This window comes from Danio rerio, chromosome 21 (genome assembly GCF_049306965.1).
Source record: "Danio rerio strain Tuebingen ecotype United States chromosome 21, GRCz12tu, whole genome shotgun sequence".
Classification (NCBI taxonomy): domain Eukaryota; kingdom Metazoa; phylum Chordata; class Actinopteri; order Cypriniformes; family Danionidae; genus Danio; species Danio rerio.
In genome coordinates, this window is record NC_133196.1 from 41,431,112 (window position 1) to 41,457,361 (window position 26,250).

At 35.0% G+C, this 26,250-nt stretch overlaps 1 protein-coding gene across 1 annotated transcript; it reads right to left on the reverse strand.

Moving 5' to 3' along the window:
- Positions 1–1,014: 1,014 nt before the first annotated feature.
- Positions 1,015–26,250, reverse strand: klf5l (Kruppel like factor 5 like). Its single transcript, NM_001039927.2, has 4 exons — positions 25,981–26,250; positions 15,191–15,986; positions 15,027–15,086; positions 1,015–2,277 (listed from the first exon to the last, which is right to left on the reverse strand). The coding sequence occupies exons 1-4, from the start codon at positions 26,149–26,151 to the stop codon at positions 2,099–2,101; spliced, it is 1,206 nt and encodes a 401-aa protein (NP_001035016.2). The 5' UTR covers positions 26,152–26,250; the 3' UTR covers positions 1,015–2,098.

The window sequence follows — 26,250 nt, forward strand, 5'->3', positions numbered from 1 at the left end:
TGAAGCAGCACGAGTGGTCTTCAATGAACCTAAACGAGCACATGTCACTCCGCTGCTAGTCCGTTTGCACTGGCTGCCAGTTGCTGCTCGCATCAAATTCAAAGCTCTGATGTTTGCCTACAAAGTGACTTCTGGCCTTGCTCCTTCTTATCTGTTCTCACTTCTGCAGATTTATGTGCCCTCCAGAAACTTGCGTTCTGTGAATGAACGTCGCCTCGTGGTTCCATCCCAAAGAGGGAAGAAATCACTTTCGCTCACGCTCACGCTCAATCTGCCCAGTTGGTGGAATGAACTCCCTAACTGCATCAGAACAGCAGAGTCACTCGCTACTTTCAAGAAACGACTAAAAACTCAACTATTTAGTCTCCACTTCACTTCCTAATCTGCAATTGCCTCTTTGAATATCACACTAACTGTAAAAAAAAAAAAAAAAAAAAAAACTAATACTTCCCTTCTTAGACTTTACAGACCTGAAACTTGCCTATAGCACTTATTCATTGTTGCTCTTAGTTGTGTAAATTGCTTCCTTGTCCTCATTTGTAAGTCGCTTTGGATAAAAGCGTCTGCTAAATGACTAAATGTAAATGTAAATGTAAGTGTGTCATAAAACATGGCGGTACACAATTAGCCATGACATAGTTTCCTATTCTGTAAGTAAGCAGTTAAAAATACTTTAAAAGCACATAGTAAGCATATTTAAGTGAATGTAGTTGGTTGCTACCAACCTAAGGGGCTCAGTGGCTCTGAGTCAAGGTTAGAACAATAATTAACTCCGACTGAAGGTAATCAATTCGTTTTTTTAATACTTCACTAGCTTTAAAAGTAGATTCCCGTTGTCTGTTATAAATACATAAATGCATGAGCAAGTCTGCCTTATATAGTTCCGAGGAACATTATCCCTCATAAACATAACAAGGCTATCATGGAAATATCTGCAACCATCACCTAAGTATTATTAACCGGGTATTCAAATGAAATTCCACCAAGGACCTCTTGACAAGAAAAGTCAACAAGTAATGTGATGATTCTTTTATTTTCAAAAATGTATTCAAGCAAGTACATACAAAATGTTAAAACGATCACATCATCTACAATGCTTAATTCACCCCCATTCAAGACAAAAAAAATCCCATTTGTTCATAAAACGATCAGCTTCAAAGTAAATAATATTTACATGTAGTAAACTTTAACTACAGTATGTACAGTATCTTTTGATCCATCAGAGTTCTCTTTATAAGTGAGGGACGAGCACACAGATCAAGAGAACTTGAGAACTTTTAAGCGTTTATAAACTGCGCTCGCTACGCTTCATAGAACCCAATATAGGTCTCAACGGCAAATGCTACGATTTCCACAAGGAATAGTTTGTTCTTGGTAATTGTGAGGGAAGAAAAGCAGTCATATAGCTTCATTTCTTGGTAAGTCTGACGTGATAAATGCTGCATTTTATTGTTCATAAGTGTGAAACACAGCGAGTTTTCTTCTGGAAATTTGGCACACATGCTCAAATGCGAGCTCTTTTGTTTCATCCATCAGCCTTTTCATACAAAAAGCTGAAATGTCAAACAGACGACCTGAGCGCTACTTTTTTTCTTCTATTAAACAGTCCCATAAAGATCTGTATCCGAGGACTGTGAGAACAGCAAACATTAGGATTACTACTTTTGTATCGTAGCATGTTACTCAAAAGCAAACAACTTTCATCCAGGGGGGGGGGAATTCCATATAAATATTACAGCGGCGTTCAAAATTAACAATTAACCATTACCTTGGAATTAAAGCAAACTTTACATTTCAAGTTATTAGGAAGACACTCATATTCTCGCAGGAACATTTTTAAAATTGAGTCAGACAAAGTGGATGGAGGTCAAGTATAAAACTCGTGTAGACATACACAAATAGAAAACATATGTACAGTAATATACATCCTGTGGAGCTCTTTGAAAGTGTTGTGGTGTCCATTACTCTTCATGACAATCTTAGTGAAGTGTGGAGTGCTGGGTTCGTCAGAGCTGTCTCTAGTTTGATCTTCGAGTGACGGTGAAATATTTAGAACAGTAAAACAGTATAAAAGTTGAAAACAAGGAGATGAAGTCCATTAATTCTGGTGGCGTTTCATGTGTAGTGCCAAATGGTCTGAACGGGAGAAGCAGCGACTGCAGGCGATGCATTTGAAAGGTTTGGCGCCGGTATGTTTGCGGTAATGCCGCGTCAGTTCATCCGAGCGGGCGAAGCGCCAGTCGCATCCTTCCCAGCTGCACCGATAGGGCTTCTCCCCTACAAAAAGAAGACAAAAATTTAGATCATAGTTTGATGTATGCTTAAAATAAGATATGCGTATACCCAGATGATAGCTAATGTTCTCAGAATTTTAGTGAACATTCTAAAAGGCCTCTTTTAAAGTTACTTGAATGTCAGTGTTTCTCAACCACGTTCCTGGAGGACCACTAACGCTGCACGTTTTGGATGTCTCCTTTGTCTGTCACGCCCATCACAGGTCTTTTAGTCTCTGTTAATGAGCTGATGATCGGAACCAGGTGTGTTTGATTAAGGAGACATTAAAAATGCGCAGAGCTGGTGGCTCTCCAGGATTGTGGTTGAGAAACACTGCTTTAAATAACATTCACTCACTCAAAAAAAGATTTTTGCTGCTTGTTTAAACGTCTTATTTAAAATAAGCTGAATTAACACAATTCTTGAGATTTATTTGCATTTTATCTGCATTTTTTACAGTGCTGTTTGAAAACGCTTGGTTCCACACAATTCCTTTATATTGTCCCAACACAAATCGATTAAGTTTACTGAATTGTTTTTACAAATTGAAGTGGGTTGAACATAAAACAATTCAGTTTTCCCCAAAAAAGCCAGTCTGATAAGTATTTACGTTTATTTTACGTAACGCAAAAATATTACGTTTTGTCAGTTTAGTGGCTAATTCGTACAAGTTACCTAAACCACTGCTAAACCCAATCGTCATTGGGGGATGAGCAAATCGTACGAATTCATACAAATGCAAATTGCCGTGAGATAGTGTTGAAAAACCACAAGAATTGTGTTGATTCAGCTCGGTCATCAATCATTAACATTCACTATTGTTTTCTTATCTGGAATTTGTTCTTTAAGTAGTACTCCAGGGCAGCACGGTGGCGCAATGGTTAGCACTGTTGCTCGGCTGGGTCAGTTGGCATTTCTGTGTGGAGTTTGCATTTTCTCTCTGCGTTCATGTGGGTTCCTTTCGGTTTCCCCCACAGTCCAAAGCCATGCGGTATAGGTGAATTGAGTAAGCTAAAATTGTCTGTAGTGTATGTGTGTGAATGAGTGTGTATGAGCATTTCCCAGTACTGGGTACAGGGCATCCACTGTGTAAAACATATGCTGGATAAGTTGGCAGTTTATTCTGCTGTGGCAACCCCTGATTAATAAAGGGAAGGAAATTGAAGGAAAATGAATGCATAAATGGAACACTCTAGGTTTTTTTTATTTTTTAAATAGGCTCATTTTACAAATTCATAGAATAAACCGGTTGAGTTTTACCATTTTTGAGTCCATTCAGGCAGAAGAGTCAAGATTTTAATTTGAAAAATATCAAAACTCAAAAACACAACATTTTTGAGCAAGATGCTAATGGTCTAATCCGATTCAATGATTTATGCTAAGCTAAGCTAAAAGTGTTCCCGCTAGACCTAGAGATCAGCTGACTGGAATTAAAAACGATAAAACTCAATGGTTTAACTCTGGGGGAGTTGTGAAATGAGCATATGAAGTTCTCCTTTAAAACAGACTCTACAAACACTCCACACCAGTCGGACACATATTTGAGTGATGAAGGTTTGTTGAAAACTAGCAGTTATTGTTATGTATAGTTTTGTTCAGTATAGGTCAATACAATTATAGTATTTGAATGTAAATATTGGTAATTTTTAAAAGTATAAATTGTAGATTCATAAAAAAAAAAAAACATTATTGTACAATCATGGTTGATAAAAATCCAGTGTTGTTCAGTGAATGTTTTATTTAAGACGCCCAGAAGTTTATTAAAAATTTGCAGAAATTCTCAAGAAGATGGTTATTTCTACATCATTCTGGTGATTTTTTTTCCTAAAAATGAAGAAACAAAAAAACAAATGCTACTACTTGTTTTTCAATAGTTACTGCTATTAAAATCAAAATTCTCCTAATGTTTAAAAATCTTTGACATTTATTCACATAATCAAAAAAAAAAAAAAAATGATTCCAGGAATATTCCAAAATAATATTTCCGTATTTTAATAGAATCCTTAGCGAGAAAATTCATGAAACATTTTTTTTTGTTTTGTGGGAAAACTGCAGGCATCAGGATATGTGTACTTGCACACAATTCCATGCTGTTTTAAAATATAAATAAATGTCAAGCTCAAAATGTATCATACCTTTATAGACTTTACAGTTACTTTTATTCAATTAGCAGTTGTTGTTTTTTTCGACATGAAATGACTTCTCCCAGAAAATATCAATATGTTGTACAAGAGACATCATCTATAACATCATCTATAAGCATATACTGTATATATATATATATATATATATATATATATATATATATATATATATATATATATATATATATATATATATATATATATATATATATACAGTTGAAGTCACAAATATTAGCCCCCCCTGAATTATTAGCGCCCCTGTTTATTTTTTTCCCTCAATTTCTGTTTAATAGAGGGAAGATTGTTTCAGCACATTTCTAAGCATAATAGTTTTTAAAACTTATTTTCTCTTTGCCATGATGACAGTAAATAATATTTTACTTGATATTTTTCAAGACACTTCTATACAGCTTAAAATGACATTTAAAGGCTTAACTAGGTTAATTAAGTTAACTAGGCAGGTTAGGGTAATTAGGCAAGTTGTTGTATAATGATGGTTTGTTCTGTAGATTATTCGGGAAAAAATTAGCTTAAAGGGGCTAATAATTTTGTCCCAAAAAAAGGTTTTTAAAAAATTAAACACTGCTTTTTATTCTAGCCGAAATAAAACAAAAAAGTAAAAAATATTATGAGACATACTGTGAAAATTTCCTTGTTCTGTTAAAAATCATTTGGGAAATATTTAAAAAAGAAAAAAAAATCAAAAGGAGGCTAATAATTCTGACTTCAACTATATATATATATATATATATAAATATATATATATATATATATATATATATATATATATATATATATATATATATATATATATATATATATAGACACACACACACAAACACACACATATATGTGTGTGTTTAAACCTCTCTCAAACACAAACATATATATTTACATCTGAACAAAAAGTTTAGGTGAGAATTTACCAGGGGTGTAAATAATTTCAGTCTTGACTGTATTGTTTTTACATTGAAAAAAAAAAAGTATTGCACATTATAAAAAACAAAAACATGTGGATTCTTGTTAAATACTCCCTGCACTCAACTATCATAGCTTTAAATTACATGGTGAAAGGGGCAGAACTTTTATCGAAATCATTTCTGTCGCCACTGGCTTGCTTGGTTTGGGACTTGTGGAGCTGTGCATCGATGGATCAGTGTCTGGACTTTCAGCAGTGAAAATCAAACCACACTGAACTGAACTAAACTTTACCTCTGAAAACTGGACTGACACAGTTTCAATTTACTACAACTTCTATATTAAGCTGCTTTGACACAATCTACATTGTTAAAGCGTTATAGAAATAAAGATGAATTGAACCGAATCATTTGGGCCACAACTAACTTCAAGGTTAGTGACAAATTTATTAAGTTTAATCCAAGGCCGTTTTAAAGTCCAGCTTGAACATATTTTAGTGCGTATCATGAGGCTTTTAAATGGCAGTTATAGAGGAATTAGACGTGTATGTGCTTGTGGTTTGGAAAGTAATACAACTCCCATGTGTAAACACGGAAGTCATTTCCATGGCGCTTAGCGCACACTGATAAGATCTGACATTGTGAGGTTTGCCACAGCACTGAATCCTGAAAAGTTCAGTGTTGAAAAAGATAATGGTCATTCACGACTCATGCCTCTAAAGAGAACGGGAAGAGGGAAGGATTTCTTTATATTTACCTCTTACTTATTATAAGTTCTTAAGCAACTAAAATCCACCTTCTGATAATGATGAGTCATAAATAATTATGACATATATATTCATTCATTTTCTTGTCGGCTTAGTCCCTTAATTAATCTGGGGTCGCCACAGCGGAATGAACCGCCAACTTATCCAGCAAGTTTTTATGCAGCGAATGCCCTTCCAGCTGCAACCCATCTCTGGGAAGACTTGTTAATATAAATATATATATATATATATATATATATATATATATATATATATATATATATATATATATATATATATATATATGCATATGTATATATGTATATATGTATATATATATATATATATATATATATATATATATATATATATATATATATATATATATATATATATATATATATATATACATATGCATATATATATATATATATATATATATATATATATATATATATATATATATATATATATATATATATATATATATATATATTACACTTGAAAACTAAACTTTTGCTGCTTGTTAGAACTACTTTAATAAGTTGAACCAACACAAGTTTTTTTAGAGTCAACTAAATTGTTTTATGTTCAATCATAATTGTTTTATGTTCAAAGTTTTACAAATTAATTTCGAGAGGAGCATGTGATATGATTAGTCACTGCTGATCTGTCATCCGTAATCAGCAATAATCCAATCAGATTCATCCAATACTATAAACAGATTTCTCCCTACTGCCTTATGTTCGTTTTGGAAGAATCCCCCCTTTCACCCCATCTCCACCTTTTCCAGGGAGAGCTCTCGAGACCCACCTGATATCGGATCCCCTTACATGGTAAATGACCAGGCGGGAGCCCTGGGCTCAATTATCTCCAAGCTCAGGGTTCTCTCCTGGGACAGCATGCCAAAGCTGCTAATAGCGTCAAGCAGTATCTAAGTGTGAACTCTTGAAGGAAAAGATTTAGTTAACTTAAGCTTTTTGTGTTAGGACAACATGAAGGAATTGTGTGAAACCAAGTGTTTTTAATACGATTCAGAAGTTTTACATGTATTTGATAAAAACTACACTAAAACAGTAATATGATTTATTTCATTGTAAGAAATTTAATTTATTAGAAATGTACATCCTTCATGAATTTTCACTTTCCTTCAGAAATCATTCTAATATGCATACTAATGCTAGTAATTTTCTGCACATATGGTCAATACACTGCAAAAATGCTTTTCTTAAAACCAAATATCATTTTTGGGACAAGTAAAACAAGAAAAATAACAATATTGATATGTTTTCAGTTTGAAGTAAGAATTTTTTACTTACTCCAACACTGGCAGATAATTTAGCTTGTTTAAAAAAACTAAATCTGAATTTTGACCTTATTATTTCTGGAAATCAAACAGTATATTTACTTGCCTAGAAAATACTTCTTGATTTAGAAATTTGTAGGTATTTGGAGCAGAAACAAGATATAAGAAAAGCATTGCAGCGCATTATCAAAGATTATAAAGATATGTGTATATTTGATCTTATTATGGGAATATTTGATCATGTTATGTTTATATTTTATCATTTAATCATATTATTTGTGCTGCTTGTAGTTTTTTAGAAATATAAAAAGAGCAGATGTTATTTCACGAAATCTTTTTGTCACATCATAAATGTCTTGATTGTCACTTAATTAATCAATAAAATGCATAGTTGCTGGATAAAAGTTGTTCATTTACTATAGCACTTCATCCACAGACATTTAAAATGGCCAAAGTCATCAACTTTCATTTGCCCCCTTATTATAGTCCAACAAACACTAGTTTTCTGTAAGAGCTGTTTAAGCACATGACATCAAGCGGTAATTGTTGTTTTGAAATATCATGTTGCAGTTCAACCTACTAGCTTTACCACAGTGAAACTCCACAGCTCTCAAATTTGGCGAGAAAAAAAAAGGAAAGCACAAATCCAACTCATTGACTGAGAGCTGCCTCTTTTAGCTAAGCATTCATCATCCCTCCTCTTTTTCTAAACATGAAAGCCGCAGATGAACAAATGTCTTCTTAACAACCTGACAAAAGACTCCAATAGCTCAGGGTCTCCAACGAGCTAATGCCCCCCATCAAACACCAGCTTGACGATGCCTATGTTTAAGGGCCAACAAGCTCAAACAACAGCCATATTATTTGGTTAGCTGGAAGTTGCACACCGGCTAATCTCTTTTAATCTGCACACATACTCACAGAGCGCTTATAAAGATATAAAAATGTGGAGGTTGAACAACGGAATTCAGCAAAATAACAGTATTATGAAACGGCGTTGGGTGTAATTTGTTACAAAGTAACTAGTTACTTTAATTAGATTACTTTTCAGCAGAAAAAGTAAAGTAAGGGAATACTTTTAATGTTAAGGCCATTTTATTAGTTACTTGTAGTTAGGATCACACAGAATCTGCGAAAATCTTTTGCTATTTTTGCGCAAAATTTTGTACAAAATCTGCGGATTTATGCAGAAATGATTTTGGGAGTATCGGAACTAAAAATCTAATATATGAAATAAAAATGTATATGTTTTTAACTTTTATTTAATGCAAATCCAATTAGATAAACTTATTTCATAAACAAAGCAAGTCTCTCATAATATTTTTACTAAAAGACAGAAAACATTACTTTACAAAGTCAATAGTTTAATACAATTATTAGTCAATAATATTACTGAAATGAATTTGAATTAAACTGAATAAATATAAATTTATAATTAAATAAATACACTCAAATTTTGTGTTCACCACTTAATTAAAAGACGCAGATTTAATTTATGCGCACAACTAAAATGTAGCATAAAAAACATGCGAATAAAGCAGTTTCCATTCAATAAGTCAAATAGCGGTTCATTCCAATGTGGGGACCCCGGATTAATAAAGGGACTAAGCCGACAAGAAAACGAATGAATGAATGAATCTTGCATCATCTCGCTGTTTCCATCAACCGGTTTTTATTTGCATATTCAAAATGTGCATAAGAAGAAACGTAGCTACTGTAATGATTGGCTAAAGATCTACGGAAATCTGCAGATTTCTGCGCACACAGATTCTGAGTGAGATTACTTACAATGCACTTGCTTAAATACTGTACATAACTTCAAAAGTTCAGTATAAATCCATTCAGGGAAGTAGAGTTATATATATTTTGCAGAATAATTGTATTTTTTTGTAAAAAGCATTTATCATTTGTCAAGAAGATTGCGTATGCTTAAGAAAAATATTATTGAGAATATAGCTTATGACAATTCAGAGAAGCAGAGAAATTGTAGTATATTTTGGGACAAGATAAAGGAAACTTAATAGTTTTTACAAATATAAGTAGATTTAACATAAAATTATTAAGTTGCCCCACCCCCCCCAAAAAAACAAAACCAAATTTTAAATAAGTAATTTAAACAAACAGCAAACGCCATTTTTTGTGTGTATTTATTCTAAGTAAAAAAATACTTATTGAGTTAATAAGTTAATAAAAGTTCCTTTTTAATCATAGTACTTAGAAAAGTAATTTAAATACAACTGTAATATATACATATATACGTAATTACTAATTAACTACTTTTTTAAGGTAAATTACTCAACACTTTTAGGAACATTTAGTATATTCATAATTTTAATTAAAAAAAAGATTTCACTAAAAATCACTAAGGATGTGAATCAACTGCTAATATCGCTAATCACCCACAGGCTGCCCATAAAACAGCGTTGTGAGGTGTTTATCAGTGAGTTCTGTTTGAGGAAGGTGTGCGACAAGCTCCTATACTAAGATAATACAGAGCTTTCACAAACGCGCCAACAAATCATCATGGGTGTTGTGAAAGCTAAAGTTTTGAATGAAGGACAACGTTAGCATGTTCAGATGTGCTCCAGCAAAGTAGCACTTTGTTTTTCGTTAGAATATCGCTACACAGCCAACAACAAGTTTTGCAGGCTTGTTTTTAATTGCTTTGCTAGCGCACATCTAGTACATCCTGACATACAATATAGTTTTTTGATCTCATGAATAGAACATATCATTCCTAAAGACATCAAAATTACACGTCTTATCGACCTGATCTGGCTTTCATCTGTCAGCACGGAATGTTCTGGAGCTATTAAAACTGTTGTTTGACAGCTTTCAGTTTGGAGAGATCATTACCAACCCCCAACTGATGTCTTCTGAAATGCAACTCCACACCAAGTCCACCTGAAGAATGACTAGCTGACCTCTGACAACATAAACATGGCATTGCTGATGGACAGAGGCTGAAATATCGCTGGTAAAATTGGTCAAAGATTATATTATGTGACTTCTTGCATGCATCACATTAAGTTTTACCTGAACATTTACTTTTTATGTACTTGCTAGCGATTTGAAACTTAACGGGCAGATTTAATGACAGCTTGCACCAGCACAAACCCTCTTCTGGAGTAATATATGTAGGAGTTTCCCTTTCAGACTCAACATTTTTGAGAGTTGAAATGAAACGTGAAATATGATTTAATAAACGTTACACTCCAAAAAATGATTTGCTACTTGTCCAAACTACATTTTAAAAATAATATTAGCTAAAATTAGCTTGGGATTGTTTTGGAGACAACTTAATTGTTTTATGTTCAATCCATTTAAATTTAAGTTAACTTAATCAATTTGTGTAGGGACAAGATGAATGAATTGTGTAGAAGCCTGCATTTTTTACAGTGTATAAACCATTTCACTGGTGTTTGTACCATTATTTAACAGCAGGAAAATAAAGCACGTTTTAACACAATTTGTTGTTAGCATATTTGTTGTTAGTAGATTTCCCTCTTTCATTAATTTGGCTGTAAATGTCCGGTTAGTGACATTAAATGTGAAATTTGAATAGTTCTGACGTATAAGCTGTAGTCTATTATCTAAATTAAAACTTTCCACAGACAAATAATTTATTATGTTTTGTATTAACCAGAAAATTTATTTAGTGCATCTGATTAATGGAATTATTAATAAAAAAACATTCTAAAAATCATTCATGGTCCATGGTGATAGAGAATTAAATGATTGTGATTTTTAATCATTTAATTATTCGTTTTTTAAATTATTTGACAGCACATAAAACATTGTGACCTTTAATTATAGTGGATTAAACCAGAGACAAAAATGTTGCTTAATTTAATACAATTAGTTCCTTTAGTAATTATATGGTAATTAGTTACTTTAATTATTGAGTTCAAAACAAAAATAAATGAGAAATTAAAATATCTAATTTGTTTGTGGTGTGAAATAAAAAGCAGTGATATTTAACTTATCCAAGCCCTTTAAAATATTCTAGTAAAATATTTTCTTTATAAAATATTTGTATGCCTTTAAATTTTAGAGTGACTTTTGCCATTCTTTGTCTCAGGCCTAACAATGGCTCTTAAAGGGATAATTAGCCCCAAAATGAATATCCTGTGATTATTTACTCCACTTATCCCTTCACTTATTCCAAACCTGTTTGCGTTTTTTCTTTCTTTTGTTGAACACAGAAGAAACTACAAACCAGTAGACTTGCATAGCATTTTTCACACTTTAAATGCCAATAACCGTTTCCAAAATGTAAAAATAAATATCTTTGTGTTCAACAGAAAAGACCCAGCCCATTTGGAGACACTTGAGGGTGATTAAATTGTCATAAAATAGTAAAATCCCAATGTTTATTGCACTGCTGCAACGTCTACTGAGTTCCACACATGGGAACATATGTTTTGTATAAGACTAAACAGAGTCACACAGATACCTCTAGGGCGCCAATGAGTGACAACAATAATGATACCTCAGGCTAAAAGGAATCCCTCCGCACTCTCGGAGACGGAGACCACCCCAAAAATTCTTAGAAAAGACCAAAGGAGGAGGTAACTAGGTGCATTTATGAGCTTAACGTCATGCGATGAAAATTGCACTCGTTGGTGTTCGGGAGGGAAGATTTCGGTTTCGTTCTAAAGTGTGCAGGGATTGCAGTGGGTTTCATCTTACGTTGAGCTGAACACACTGAAACTGCCAAGTTCTTTTCTCCCGGCGGTGTACTCCTCCCCCCCTGAACACAGACAGAAAAAGCAGGAGGAACAGGTTTTTCCTCCGTCACTTTGGCGATTTCCCCCTCGGGAAAGCATGTAGGGCTTGTACAGGCATGCAGCCACAATGTGTATAAAAGCATGAAAGAGAGTCAATTAATCTCTCCCTCCACCCTGTTCGCTGTCTTTCTACATCTCTTGTCCTTAGGCTGTCATCTCTGAGCTGCTGCTGCATTTGTAGCTTTAGTGTTGATGGTACACTGCGTCTGGTCAAGTGGTAGCGACTGAAGCTGGTGCTAATGTTGGTTAACCTGCCCACGTGTTATTACACACTTTCGCTTTTCTTAAGAACACAAAAGCAAAGGCTTTGAATGTACTTGGCGTTCTTTTAAAAGTAGTTAGTGCAAAAGTATTCTTGTTCGAGTATTTCTGAAAATGCTGATCTACTGGGACGGACACGCACAGCTATGAGTATGTGTAAAACTTATGGAGAATGACAATAAAAAGAGAAAATATCCAGTGAGTGTCAGTTAGATAAGTGAAAATGCCTTGTTGTTGATGGAGGTCATGGGAAAATAGCCAAACTGGTTTAGCTAAAAGAAAGGCAACAACACAAATAACCACTTGTTACCACCAAGGTATGCAGAAGACAATCTCTGAACACGCAACTTGTAAAACCTTGAAGCAGATGAGCTACAGCAGAAAACCATACCGGTGTGTGCTCACAACAGCAAACTGAGGCTTCAGTTCACACAGGATCACCTAAATTTGACAACAGAAGACTATACCAAATAGATTAATTCTGTCTTGTATCAACAATTCAGGCTGATAGTGCTTAAGTAATGATGTGGGGAATATTTTCTTGACCCCTCTACACAGGTCAAGATTTTGCCAAGTACAATGCCATCCTGGATTAACATCTTTGTCCATCCTGGAATATCATTTTTGTTCGAAAATGTAATCCATAACTATTCCCTACTCATAAACCCAACCATAACTGTAAATTAATCCTAATTCAGAGGGGAGTAATAGTTGGATAACAATCATGTAGAAGTGCATAAACCTAGCCATAAGCCTAAACTTAACATAAACGGTAAACATATCCCTTAATTCTGATTGGCTGATTGGAATGTTGATCCAGGATCAACTTAGATGGGAAACTTTTTATGGCAGTTCTTTTACACAACAATGGTGTTTTTGGGAGTCTGAAAATGAGGTTACAAAATGGAAGTTTTTGAAAACGCCACCAATTTAGTGTCTCTGTAAACAACAAAAAATGAGAATCTTTGGATTTGAACGCTCATTAGGGCTGCTCGAATTTGTGAAAAATCATAATCAAGATTATTTTGGTCATAATTGTAATCACGATTATTTAAAACGAATACTGTTGAAGTCAAAATTATTAGCGCTCCTGAGAATTTTTTTTTTAAATAAATATTTCCCAAATTATGTTTAACAGAGCAAGGAATTTTAACAGTATTGTATATAATATTTTTCCTTCTAGGCTTATTTGTTTTATTTTAGCTAGAATAAAAGCAGGTTTAAATATTTTGAAACCCATTTTAAGGTCAATATTATTAGCCCCCTTAAGCAATATATTTTTTGATTGTCTGCAGAAGAAATTACTGTCATACAATGAACTGCTTAATTACCCTTAATAAGCATTTGAATTGCACTTTAATCTGAATGCTTGTATTTAGAAAAACATCTAGAAAAATATTATGTGCTGTCATCATAGCAAAGATAAAAGAAATCAGTAATCAGAAATGAGATATCAAAACTATTATGTTCAGAAAAAAAAAAAAATCTTTTTTCCATTAAACAGAAATTAGGCAGGAAAAGGGTTGCTAATATTCAGGAGGGCTAATAATTCTGACTTCAATGTATACATATAGTTATTTTCCTCCCTGCAAAGATAAGAGAAATAAATACAATAGAATAAAAACATGAAACAAGCTGTGCTTTAAGCATCTTCACTGTAAGAATAAAACTTTAGCTACAAAAATCCTTCAGTCAAGAGCAGAGAGGGATTTTCTCGTTTTGTTTGGTTAATGATAAAAACAACATCGCGCGCTGTCTCTTTAATGGTTTCTCTTTTACGTCTCTTTTGATCCTCAACTCACTTGTTTATTACACAAATGAGGTTTATTATGAATAATCACTAAACACCGCGTTTTGACACCTATTTGACCATTAAAGCGCTCACATTAAGATGACTTTAGATGTCTGCGCCTCGTCCGTTTTGCGAGATGCGCAAGCAGTCAGCAGAGGTGCGCGATGCGGCGCCAGGCGCGAGTATAATTCCAGCTTCAGTGTGCGAATGAGACCAAATGCTGACCGCCATCATGCTTCTGGCTGTGTGCGCGTGCCGCACACACATAAGCACCCGGTCTTTCGTGCTTTTAGGTGCAACAGATGTGTACAGCTGGAAAGGGGGCGGTATTTGATGCAATTCTCGTTTGTCTCGATTAATGCTTTTTCATAATCGTTCGAAGCCAAAATCGAAATCGGATTTTCGATTAATTGCACAGCCCTAACGCTCATGGTAAGTGCTGCAGGAGGTGTATATTAATGACAAGCACAAACATAACCAAAATGGTGGACTATGTGGTAGTGTTGCTGCTGCATAAGTGTTTGCTACCAAACCATTAACAGAGTGTAGAATTACGTACTTTACACTATAACCAACAGCGCATACTCATTATACACATGGCAAACACCAGCATACATTTTAAATGCAAGGGGAAACGTTTCTGTTTTTGGCTACATTCTTGTCAAGTAAATGCAGCCTCAATCTAATTGCATACAAAACTGACCAGTACTTTTCCTCTGTGTTTCAACAGGAGAATATTTGTTTAAATAAACAATGACAATTCGATTTCAGGTGTGAGCATGATTCAGTCTCTTACCTGTATGAGTCCGTTGGTGTGCTTTCAAGTGAGAGCTCTTTGTGTAAACTTTGTTGCATCCTGGTACAGAAAAAAAATGTCCAGATGTTAGTTCACAACATCCCAGATAATCTCTGCTCATCTTCAGGAAGACATCCCAAAATATTTACTGGACCTTCACTAACCTTGGAAGTCACAATGATGAATCCTTCTCTTCTCCAGCTCAGGGTTGTTCCGTCGGTTGTATCTGGGCCCTGTGAGGATGCCCTGACCGTGGGCCATTATCATGGAGTGAGGGGTCATCTGTCCAACCTTCATTCCGAGTCGGGCCTGGTACGGCGGGGGAGGGGCAACAGAGGTAATGAGTTCAGCCTGGTTCTCAGGACTGCCGGGCTGGGAATTGGGGGGCGATGGAGGCAAACTGTGTGGCTGTGGTGAATTGTAGGTGAACGATTCAGGCATGACAAATTCAGCAGATTGTGCGGTCAAGGCCACAGTGTTCAGGTTGAGCATGGTCCTGCCGGGTGCGCCAATTCCGTTCATTGACTGACTGTGGGAGAAGGTCATAGTGGTGAGGTCGCTACTGCTGACGGGCATCTGGTAGGCTGATGGCTGCTGAGGACCGATATGCAGCTCGTCTGTGACCGGTATTTCAGGTTTGATGAAGAGGCTGTTGACCGTCTGGGGCACGCTGAAGACGGAGGTGAATTCGGGGAGTGTCTGAATGCCGCAGGGTTCATCTAATCCTGGCTCTGTTTTGATGTGATGCACTGTAGGTTTGTTTGGGCGATAAAGGCCCGTGCGAAGGTGTGTGGTGTTGGGCAGGATAACGTTGATGTTCAGGCTGTAAGGGGCAGGCTTCTCATCTGCAAAATACTCATCCACCACAGAGGCACTTTCCCGGCGGTATTTCTTATCTGTTATGTTTGGGGAAAGTAGGGGGCCACTCTGGGGCAGATATTTATCCATCTCCATCCGTGTCTGAAACAAACAGAAGATGATTAATACTAAGAACACTACTTAATTTTTTTTCTTTATTAGTATATATATATCAGGGGTCACCAATCCTGGTCCTGGACGGCCAGTGTCCCTGCAGGGTTTAGCTCCATCTTGCCTTAACACACCTACCTGGATGTTTCAAGTATACCCAGTAAGACCTTGATTAGCTTGTTCAGGTGTGTTTGATTAGGGTTGGAGCTAAAATCTGCAGGACACTGGCCCTCCAGGAACAAGTTTGATGACCACTGATATATATGGTGGTACAAAGAACTTTTTATTTTTTCAATGATTTTTGTTCGGCTTAGTCCTTTTATTAATCCAAGGTCGCCACAATGGAATGAACCGCCAACTTATCCAGCATATGTGTTACACAGTGGATTCCCTTCCAGCTGCAACCCATCCCTGGGAAACATCCATACACACTCATTCACATACATACACTACCGACAATTTAGCCTACCCAATTCACCTGTACCACATGTTTTTGGACTGTGGGGGAAAACAGAGCACCCAGAGGAACCAATGTGAACACGGGAAGAACATGCAAACTCCACACGGAAATGCCAACTGACCCAGCCAGGGCTTGAACCTGCAACCTTCTTGCTGTGAGGCGATTGTGCTACCCACTGCGCCACCATGCTGCCCGACATTCATTTAATCTTCCTCTTATAAAAAAATTAATCAACAAAAATTAAAGGTGAAAAATGTTTGATGTCTACAGCTTGACACAAAGAGAAACTTGACAGGTTCTCTAAACTAATAATGTGACTGAAAACTATGAATGTGTCCACTGTGATTTACTCATCTTTTGAATGAACAGTCAATTATTGTTGATAGAAAAAGGGGAGACTAAATGTAAAAATGTATAACCAACATACATTTTTATTATAATCCACTGCATTATGCAGTTCATTCATTAGATGAGCAGATCAGATATTCAGATTTCTTACTGGTACAGCAGACCTGTCAAGTTCCTGTTTGTGTCAAGCCATTTTTATTGACAAATTAATGTTTTTTAATTGATTAAAGAACCCAAAAAAAGTTTGTTTCAGTGTCATGTTATGACTCCAAAAATGTATTTGGCGATGGTTTATTGTCAAATACTCTCACTTATCCTTGGACTAAACATCCCAGCAGACACAAGACGTCAACATGATGTCAGATTGATGTTGTACCCCAACGTCTTGGGAGGTTGCATTGTTTGGAAATGAAAATCGGGTTGACGTCATAACCCAACGTCAGGTTGACGTCAATGTCAAACAGATGTTGCATTTTCCAACACAACCTAAAAACAACAAAATATCAAGTGAAGTTTAATTTTAAACTAATTTCGAGAGGAGCATGTGCTCATGATTGACCCAGCTGGTCCACATTAGCTAATTATGATCCTCCAATCAAAGGATCCCAAATCACTATATATATCCTCATTTCCTTTCTACAACTATCTTCATCTGGAAGAAACCTCCCTCCTCCCCTTCTTCCTCCTTTATCCAGAATGGGCAGCACGGTGGCCCAGTGACTAGCACTGTTGCCTCACAGCAAGAATATCAATGGTGTTGGGTCCTCGCTGAGCCATCTGGTATTTCTGTGTGGAGTTTGCATGTTCTCCCCATGTCCGCGTGGGTTTCCCCCAGAGTTCCCCGGTTTCCTCCCACCATCCAAATGTGCTCTGTATTATAGATAAAACAAGCCTAAACCTTTTTTATAATGTCTTACTCTCAGGAAGTTCGCCTTGGCCTCAGCAGCGGGGGAGTTTGAGATAGACCTGAGCTCAATCTCCACTCGCCCTGCAAAAGAGGGGGGTGGGGGGGGGGGGGGGGGGGGGGGGTGGGGGCTGGGCGCGAGGATCCCTTGAGCTCAGGGCTCTCTTTGGGACCAAACAAGCTATGTATAAATCATGAGCTAAGTGTGAACTCTTGAATATCTAATGATGTTACAGCTTGTGTGGACATTACCACTATGACATCTATTAGACTTTGGATTTTATTGCCATATCTGACGAATAAATGTTAGCATTTTTGACGTCAATATGATGTTGGTTTAAGATGTTTGCTTGATGTTGGACTTTTGTCACTTTCCAACACAACCTAAAATCAACAAAATATGAACGTAATTTTGCATCCTTATTAGACGTCAAAAAAACATTGTCCTTAGACACTGGCGAACTAAATCTAATCTAATATTATTGTATCATGACGTTGTGTGTCTGCTGGGATGTAACAGACACATAATGCCATTGTTTCCACAAAAAAAAACATTATTGCAGTTGGCAAATCAGTGGCGCAGTAGGTAGTGCTGTCGCCTCACAGCAAGAAGGTTGCTGGTTCGAGCCTCGGCTCAGTTGGCGTTTCTCCTAGCGATCTCGTGGGTTTCCTCTGGGTGAACATCCGCTGAGTAAAAACTTGCTGGATAAGTTGGCGGTTCATTTTGCTGTGGCGATCTCGGATTAATAAAGGGACTAAACCGACAAGAAAATGAATGAATGAAATAGAGATTTTTGCAGCTAACACAGAGACGACAACAGTATTTTTTTTCTTAAACATTCACTGAAAAAAAAACATTTTCAAAAGTTTGCATTTTCAGTCCGCCAAAACACAGTTTGCATGTAAATGAATGACCAAAACACCTTAGTTTTAGTATCATGTACTGTAAGTACCAACTAAATTATTTTAAGTTGATTATTTTAAAAATCTGAAATGTAAATTATTTGTTTGCACGGAAATGTTTCCTTAATGAACTAAATTAAACCTTTGTTTTTTGCAGTCAAGTATTTTGTGTGTGTGACTTGATAATCAGATTAGCAGCCATAAAGTAAGATTTCTGTTCTGCCATTTCACTCTTGCCACTTGACCACAGCTGTTTAAAATATTGAATTTGAGGTTTGGCAAGAATATACTATGCTACTGCCTTTAACAGTTGAAGCTGATTTGTGATTGTAGCGCCTGGTACAAGCAGTAGGAAATCGTTCCCTGCTTTAACCATTCACACAAAGCCAAGATCAATGGAGCAGCTCTGCAGTGCTTTAATGCAGCACAGAGTAAACAGAAACCTCATAGGTGTGGCGACCATGAAGCACTGGAACACAAAGCAAAACCAAAACAGTGACATGTGATCGCAAGAGGAGATATGGGCACAAACAATGTACAAAAATAGAACTCTAAAAACGAGTGCACCGTAGAGAGCCATTCAGGCACAACAATGCTGTAAACTTCGGAGACTGATAAATGAGGGCATTTTTCTGATAATAAAGAACCAGATTTACCAAACCAGTCAATTGGCAAGTCAAATGTGTGATGATGAAATGGTTAGCGCATGCAAAAACCTGAACAGCCTAAATACCTGCCTTGAACGAAACGTTTCAGGTTCATACAATTGGCAATGACTGCACATGCTAGTAACCAAAATAATCCCCTAACAAGCCTAGAAACTGATGACTTTTTTTTTTTTACTTTTATTTAGCATATTTTCATTATGCACATTTCACAACAAACTATGTTTGAATTATTTTATAGTTGAATGAATTTTAAAAGACTATTTGTTAGTATTGTTATGCTCTTAGGAGTTCACAACCATATTGGTTTCTATGTTTTTGTATTTAATTTAAAAATTTTATATTTTAATACAATTTTCTTTGGTTATAGCTAAAATAGGTGTTTTAACTACAACTTATATGTGATTGTGTACAACTTGGAGGATTTACCTTCAATTTTAGACCTGAATTAACCTTTAATGTTTTGCTTATACATTATAATATGAATTATTAAGATATGTTTTTGGAGCAAAAATAACTATCATAGACTTTTTACCATGATTTATAGAAATCAGTCATGTCTAATAATAATTTATATACCCACAAATCAATATATTCAAAATAAGAATAATTTTACCATGTTAAATGGCTGTATTTAAAGATCACAGTGAAGGCCTCTAAAAATAATTTATTCCATTTTTAAATACTTATAGCTTGCCAGGATCCTTTAAAACATTAGGTTTTGTCTCTCTGTCTGTCAGCAAAATTGTATTTATTTTAAATATGTTAAAACATTATTTTATATTTTTACATTTAACACATTAAAACATTAAAGTAGATAGCTTATATAGATGTTAATTTTAAAATGCTAATGCTATGTATATACATAAAATGCTATGTATATAAAATCACTTTTCTATATATACTGTATACACGTAACAAGCACTGTAGTTAATGTTTCCAAGAAACAGCAATGCCAGATTACTGAACTACTTAAACTTATCCTTTATAGGAATTGTGTTATTTTAATATGGTCACAGACTTTTCAACTGCACTTTTAACATGCAACTCTCTTTATTGTGGATTTCACTGCAGTCATTATATTTGACAATAAACATTTCAAAAGCGCTGTAATGTCCAGCTGTCTGAAGTGGCAGCTATGTCAACAACAAGGCACGCATTGTCAAAATGCATTTCCTTGGCAACCTACTGATGTGGTTTCATGTACAAATATCTTTGTACTTTCAGGTTGTACTCATAGCCAAACGTGTGAGCTCATGTACTGACGGAGAATGTACAATGAGCGAATTTTTTGCAGCTTTTCATATTGCCGTGGATGAGCCAGGCAATTGTACTCTCAGCGTTAACGTCAACGATTCTACCTTCATCCCCACCAGGCCAGCTTTGGAAATTTGAAACTAGGTAATTAATGGAAAATAGCTTTCGATTTATCTCCAGACCTGGCAGGAGTGCTGCCCCTGCTCTTAGTGCTGGGCACAAACGGGCCTTGTGTTGTGGTGTTGTTGGCAGAAATGCAAGTGCCCTTGGCCGTGGCCTCTGCTGGCCTTAGAGAGCCGGTTCTGTTCACTGGGTTTGTGTGAGGAGAATGAACAGCAGCTGAACCCTGGCCCAGCATCTGAGTTAATCATTGCAGAACATTTACAACTGCTCAGTTATGTATTTTAGGGGGCCGATAACGGCTGGGAGCCAAGTGAGGCATAAAAATAATCTTTGAGATAAATATGCTGGAGTTGCTCAGTATCGAATAAGTCTCACTTTCTCAAATACGTTTAGAAGAAGAGATGTTTAACCTAAAAATAAAAGGATGTCATCAATTATTCACACACGTTGTTTTTCTTTAGCTGAACACAAAAGAAGATGGTCCAATTTCCAAATAATAAAAGTCAACAGGGTCCAAGACAATATTTTACTTAAAGAGGGTAGTTTACCCCAAAAATGTAAATTATGTCATCATTTACTTTACTTGTTTCAGTTTGAGTTTTTTCTGTTTTAATTTCCTCACAAAAGTAGATATATTGAAGAATTTAGCAAATTCGTATGGCTAGTGAATTCTAAATTATTGTTTCACACAAAATATAAACTTATTATTGTCTGGAGCAACTTAAAGGTAAGTAAATGATGAGTAAGATTTCATTTCTGGATGGACTATCCCTTCAGTAAACCATATATACAGTTGAAGTCAAAATTATTAGCCCCCTTCTAATTTTTTTTTCTTTTTTAATTATTTTCCAAATTATGTTTAACAGAGAAAGAAAATTTTCACAGTATGTCTAATAATTTTTTTTTTTTTTGGAGAAAGTCTTATTTGTTTTATTTCAGCTAGAGTTAAAGCAGTTTTGAATTTTTTTTTTAAACCATTTTTGGGACAAAATTATTAGCCCCTTTAAGCTAATTTTTCTTTCGTTAGTCTAACAAACCATTGTTATAGAATTACTTGCCTAATTGCCCTAACCTGCCTAGTTAACCTAATTAACCTAGTTAAGCCTTTAAATGTCACTTTCAGCTGTATAAAAGTGTCTTGAAAAATATGAAGTAAAATATTATTTACTGTCATCATAGCAAAGATAAAATAAATCAGTTATTATAAATGAGTTATTAAAACTATTATGCTTAGAAATGTGCTGAAACAATCTTCCCTCCATTAAACAGAAATTGGGGAAAAAAATAAACAGGGGCGCTAATAATTCAGGGGGGCTAATAATTCTGACTTCAACTGTATATATGTTTTATATATATATATATATATATATATATATATATATATATATATATATATATATATATATATATATATATATATATATATATATATATATATATAAACAATTAGGGAAGCATAATACATCGTTTCAGCATTAATATCACAAAGTGTTCTTTCGCAATAGTCACATTGCAGGATATGCAGAAGAAATTAAGTTTAATAACAATTTATTTTATTGAATTACTTATACAGCAAAAACTACGCACTATTATTTTACCTGTGATTATTTAATTACTGTATCTGAATACTGTTAGACCCTTCTGAAAACCCCAAAACCCTTTTTTCACTTTTTCTTTGTTGTATTTATCTGTGCTTGTAGATTGTTTATTATAGTTTTACGCAGATGCACTCCTCTACAGAATCATCCAAATCAATCTAAATGTATTTATTCTTTCTAAATAGAGTTATTCAAGTCATGTGGTGAAGTTGTATTCTTATCGCAATATTTCTTCATTCCTGCATTCCTTCATTCATTTTCTTTACGGCTTTGTCCCTTTATTAATCTGGGGTCACCAAAGCGGTATAAACGACCAACTTATCCAGCATATGTTTTATGCAGCGGATGCCCTTCCAACTGCAACCTATCTCTGGGAAACATCCATACATACACTTTGGACAATTTAGCCTACCCAATTCACCTGTATTGCAAATCTTTGGACTGTGGGGGAAATCAGGAAACCCATGCAAATGCTGGGAGAATATGCAAACTCCACACAGAAACGCCAACTGACCCAGCTGAGGCTCGAACCAGAGACCTTCTAGTTGTTAGGCTATAGCACTACCTACTGATATATATATATATATATATATATATATATATATATATATATATATATATATATATATATATATATATATATATATATATATATTTCGCAGAATATCAAAATATCACAATGCTAGTTTTTTGCAATATTGTGCAACCCTATAAAAATATATTACATAAGTTTTTGGCTAAATATCCCTTTCAGACCACCTGACTATTTATTTGTCAAAAGTCTTAATACAGAAAAACATCAAAAAATTGGTAAATAATATGTTCAAAGTTATATTCCACAACATATTTAAGCCTAATTTGCCATTTCTTTCAAATGTGACCTATTATGCTCCTTTATACAAGATGTAAAATAAGTCTCTGATGTCCTTAGGGTGTATTTGTGAAGTTTTAGCACAAAATACCCCACAGATTATGTTTTATAACTCTTCAGAAGTGTCCTTTTTGGAGCAAATTGTGCTACTTAGGTGACTCCTGCTTTAAATTCAAACGAGATTGTGCTCTTTTGAAGCAGGGCGGAGCTACAAATGCCTGTGTGTCAGCATAGTGGCAGACTCTGAGAAAAACTGAAAATGTGAAGTGTCTTTGAAAAAGTCGCTGTCGAAAAAGTTTGTGTTTTTAAGACTTTACATTTATAACGCCTCTTAGTCACTGACATTATCTTCAGTAGGTGAAAACTCTAATGGTGGTCGGTTGCTTCTTACTCAGGGCTGTCAATGCTAATAAGGGAAATATTGTCACTAATGGGCAGGGCTTTCCCCTTCTGATGACACAAACAATAGGAGAATATCATTCACAGGGTTCTTGCAGACTGTTTTGATCAAGTATGATTATAAAAAATAGAATTAATAAATGTTTACCATTATAGGCTGGCTATATTCACACACTGTTGCCACACAACTATGTTTAAACCCCTTATAAAAGTGATTTTGCATAAAGGTTCCCATTTAATTGCAATACAAAAGGTCTTTTCTTTTGAAATAATTGTCTTTTATGGTTTGAAAGGAATTTAGAAAGATGGAGATTTTGTCCGCAGATCACCATAAAATCAGACTGATAGGCTTCTTGTCTGTTTACTGGAGCCATAACAGCACGAATCATTCGAGGGCAGCAGCGAGAGAAAACAAAACCTTTGAGACGAAAATGATCTTTTATGGCTTTGAGGGAAATAGATAACAGTTGTTTTGGCTTTTCAGGACCATGCCTATTGAAGGGAACCATCTTAACTGCTCTTCAAATGGATATGACTACTGTCTACTGGTTTATGCTAAACGCTGAGTTTACACCAGACAGAAAATTAATGTTAATTACTGCAAGAATGATGCACGGCACCACAAGACGATATGACTCAGAGACAGTATATCTTTTGATTAGATGTGACAAATCAATCATGCAATTAAGATAATCTTAGATCCAAAATTTGTGATAGTTTAGCATTATTTAGGCAATCTAATTTAATTTAGGCTGACTCAAATCCATTAATAGCAGGTAATTTTCACAACAATTAATGTTCAAAAGCCCCTATAGCCATGTCCTTCTCATCGGCAAATACAGGCAAGGGAACGTGGCATTGCAAACACCCAGGCGTTCTTCAGTACAGCCGACAATCTGCATGTTCCCTGTGGCCATATGAACTTCTGAAGGAGTGCAATGAGGTCATTGACTTGGCCAATCATAAACAAGTGCTGTTCTGGTTAGGCACCCATATGATCCAGCAGAGCTGATTGGGTTTGCCCTTCAGAACCATCCATTTTAAATCATTGTGAACAACAGCTTCAAATATGAATTTAAAATATATATAGCAGATATTAATCACCATAATGTGACTTTAAAATCAGTCCAAAGTGCAACTGTTGATTAATAAAAAATCTTAAACTTCAAGCCACAAAATTGGCACAAACTGACACGTTAAACATTTAGATGATAAAAGTAAATTGTTCTGTTTTACAATAACATTTCATTAGTTAATGTATTAACTAACATGAATTAACGATGAACAAAAACTGTAAAGCATTTATTAATCATATTTTAACATTTAGTAATGCATTAATTAAAGTCCAAAACATGGTTGTTAAACTTAATGCACCGTGGGTTAACATGAGCAAACCATGAATAACTTTATATTCATTAACTAAGATTAACAAAGATGAATAAACTGTAATAAATGTATTGTTCATAGTTTGTTCATGCTAGTAAATACATTACATTAACTAATACATTTTCATTGTAAAGTGTTACTATTTTTAATATCATATATTATTTGCTTTTTAATGGAGCATGCCTAATTATATTTTACTATTATGATATACAGTAGATTGTATTAAGGGGAAAAAATTGCAGATTAAGTTTTAAAGCCTTCTTCAATGATCTCACATTCACTGAAATAAAGAATTCATAATCAACTCAGTGAGACAAGCATAAGCTATACACTTACGAGAGCAATGACGTCAGTATTTATTGCAAAATCCATGCAAATTCAATGAGACGATTTATTGTGTAGGCTTCAACACAAAGGTGCATTTAAACTATTTGCAATCATATATCATAAAACATGATGGTCATAAGACATAATTAAATATATTATTAGATATTTTTATATAGTTATTCTTCTTGCTGATAATAACTTGCAATGTATAAGATTGACGTAAAACACAATGGTTATTTATTAATATAGTCTAAACGTCTAGCAATTTACTGGCTGTGTACACTGAAAAAAATATTCATTTACAAATTTTTAAAAAGGTAAGTGGTTGCAAACAATTTACATGGGCTGAATTTAAACAAGAAATGAAGCTGAACATTAGTAAATTTAATTTCTTTGTTTAAATTCAGCCCATATAAACTGTTTGCAACCACTTAACTTAAAAATGTAGTAAATCCAATGAATATTTTTTTAAGTGTAGTCTATGTAAAGATATAACATGCACACTTAAAACGAAAACACCTAAAATGATACATTGTAGCATATTTTATCAACAATATGTAATTATAACCAGACGCTTTCACTGTAGGAATTGACTATTGCATCAGGCTGTAGTACAATCATTGTTTATTTATCTCTTTTATTTTTGCTAGTGCTCAAGTGGTTCTAAAATGTTTTTGGCATTTTAGACATTTGAATAGCTGTATTTTCCAGGTAAAGGTAAACACCACGGAGCGCCTGTCATACCTGAGCCATTTCAACGGGGTTTGTTGCGATTCTCACTGCGGGTTTGACGTCCTCGAACACGGACGAGTCCTCCGGCCCATCGCCGCTACACATCCGCACGGGCTTGAGCTGCGTGAAAACCGCTCTCTCTTCAGTATTTGGAGTGCCGACAACCAGTCCTACACTTGCCATTTCTATACGAATATTATATAAAAATCTGTGTTTTTAATAGCGAATAAACATATACGGGATTATTGTAAACGTCCTTGTAGGTACATCCAGGCGCGCGGT

Bases quoted from the DNA above. Each gene is read 5' to 3' on its own strand.
- klf5l (NM_001039927.2), bottom strand. From the start codon at position 26,151: ATGGCAAGTGTAGGACTGGTTGTCGGCACTCCAAATACTGAAGAGAGA. The intron at 15,987-25,980 runs GTATGACAGGCG...TGTTTGTTTCAG, and splicing joins ACCCCGTTGAAATGGCTCAG to ACACGGATGGAGATGGATAA. The intron at 2,278-15,026 runs GTAAGAGACTGA...TTCTTTTTGTAG, and splicing joins ACACCAACGGACTCATACAG to GGGAGAAGCCCTATCGGTGC.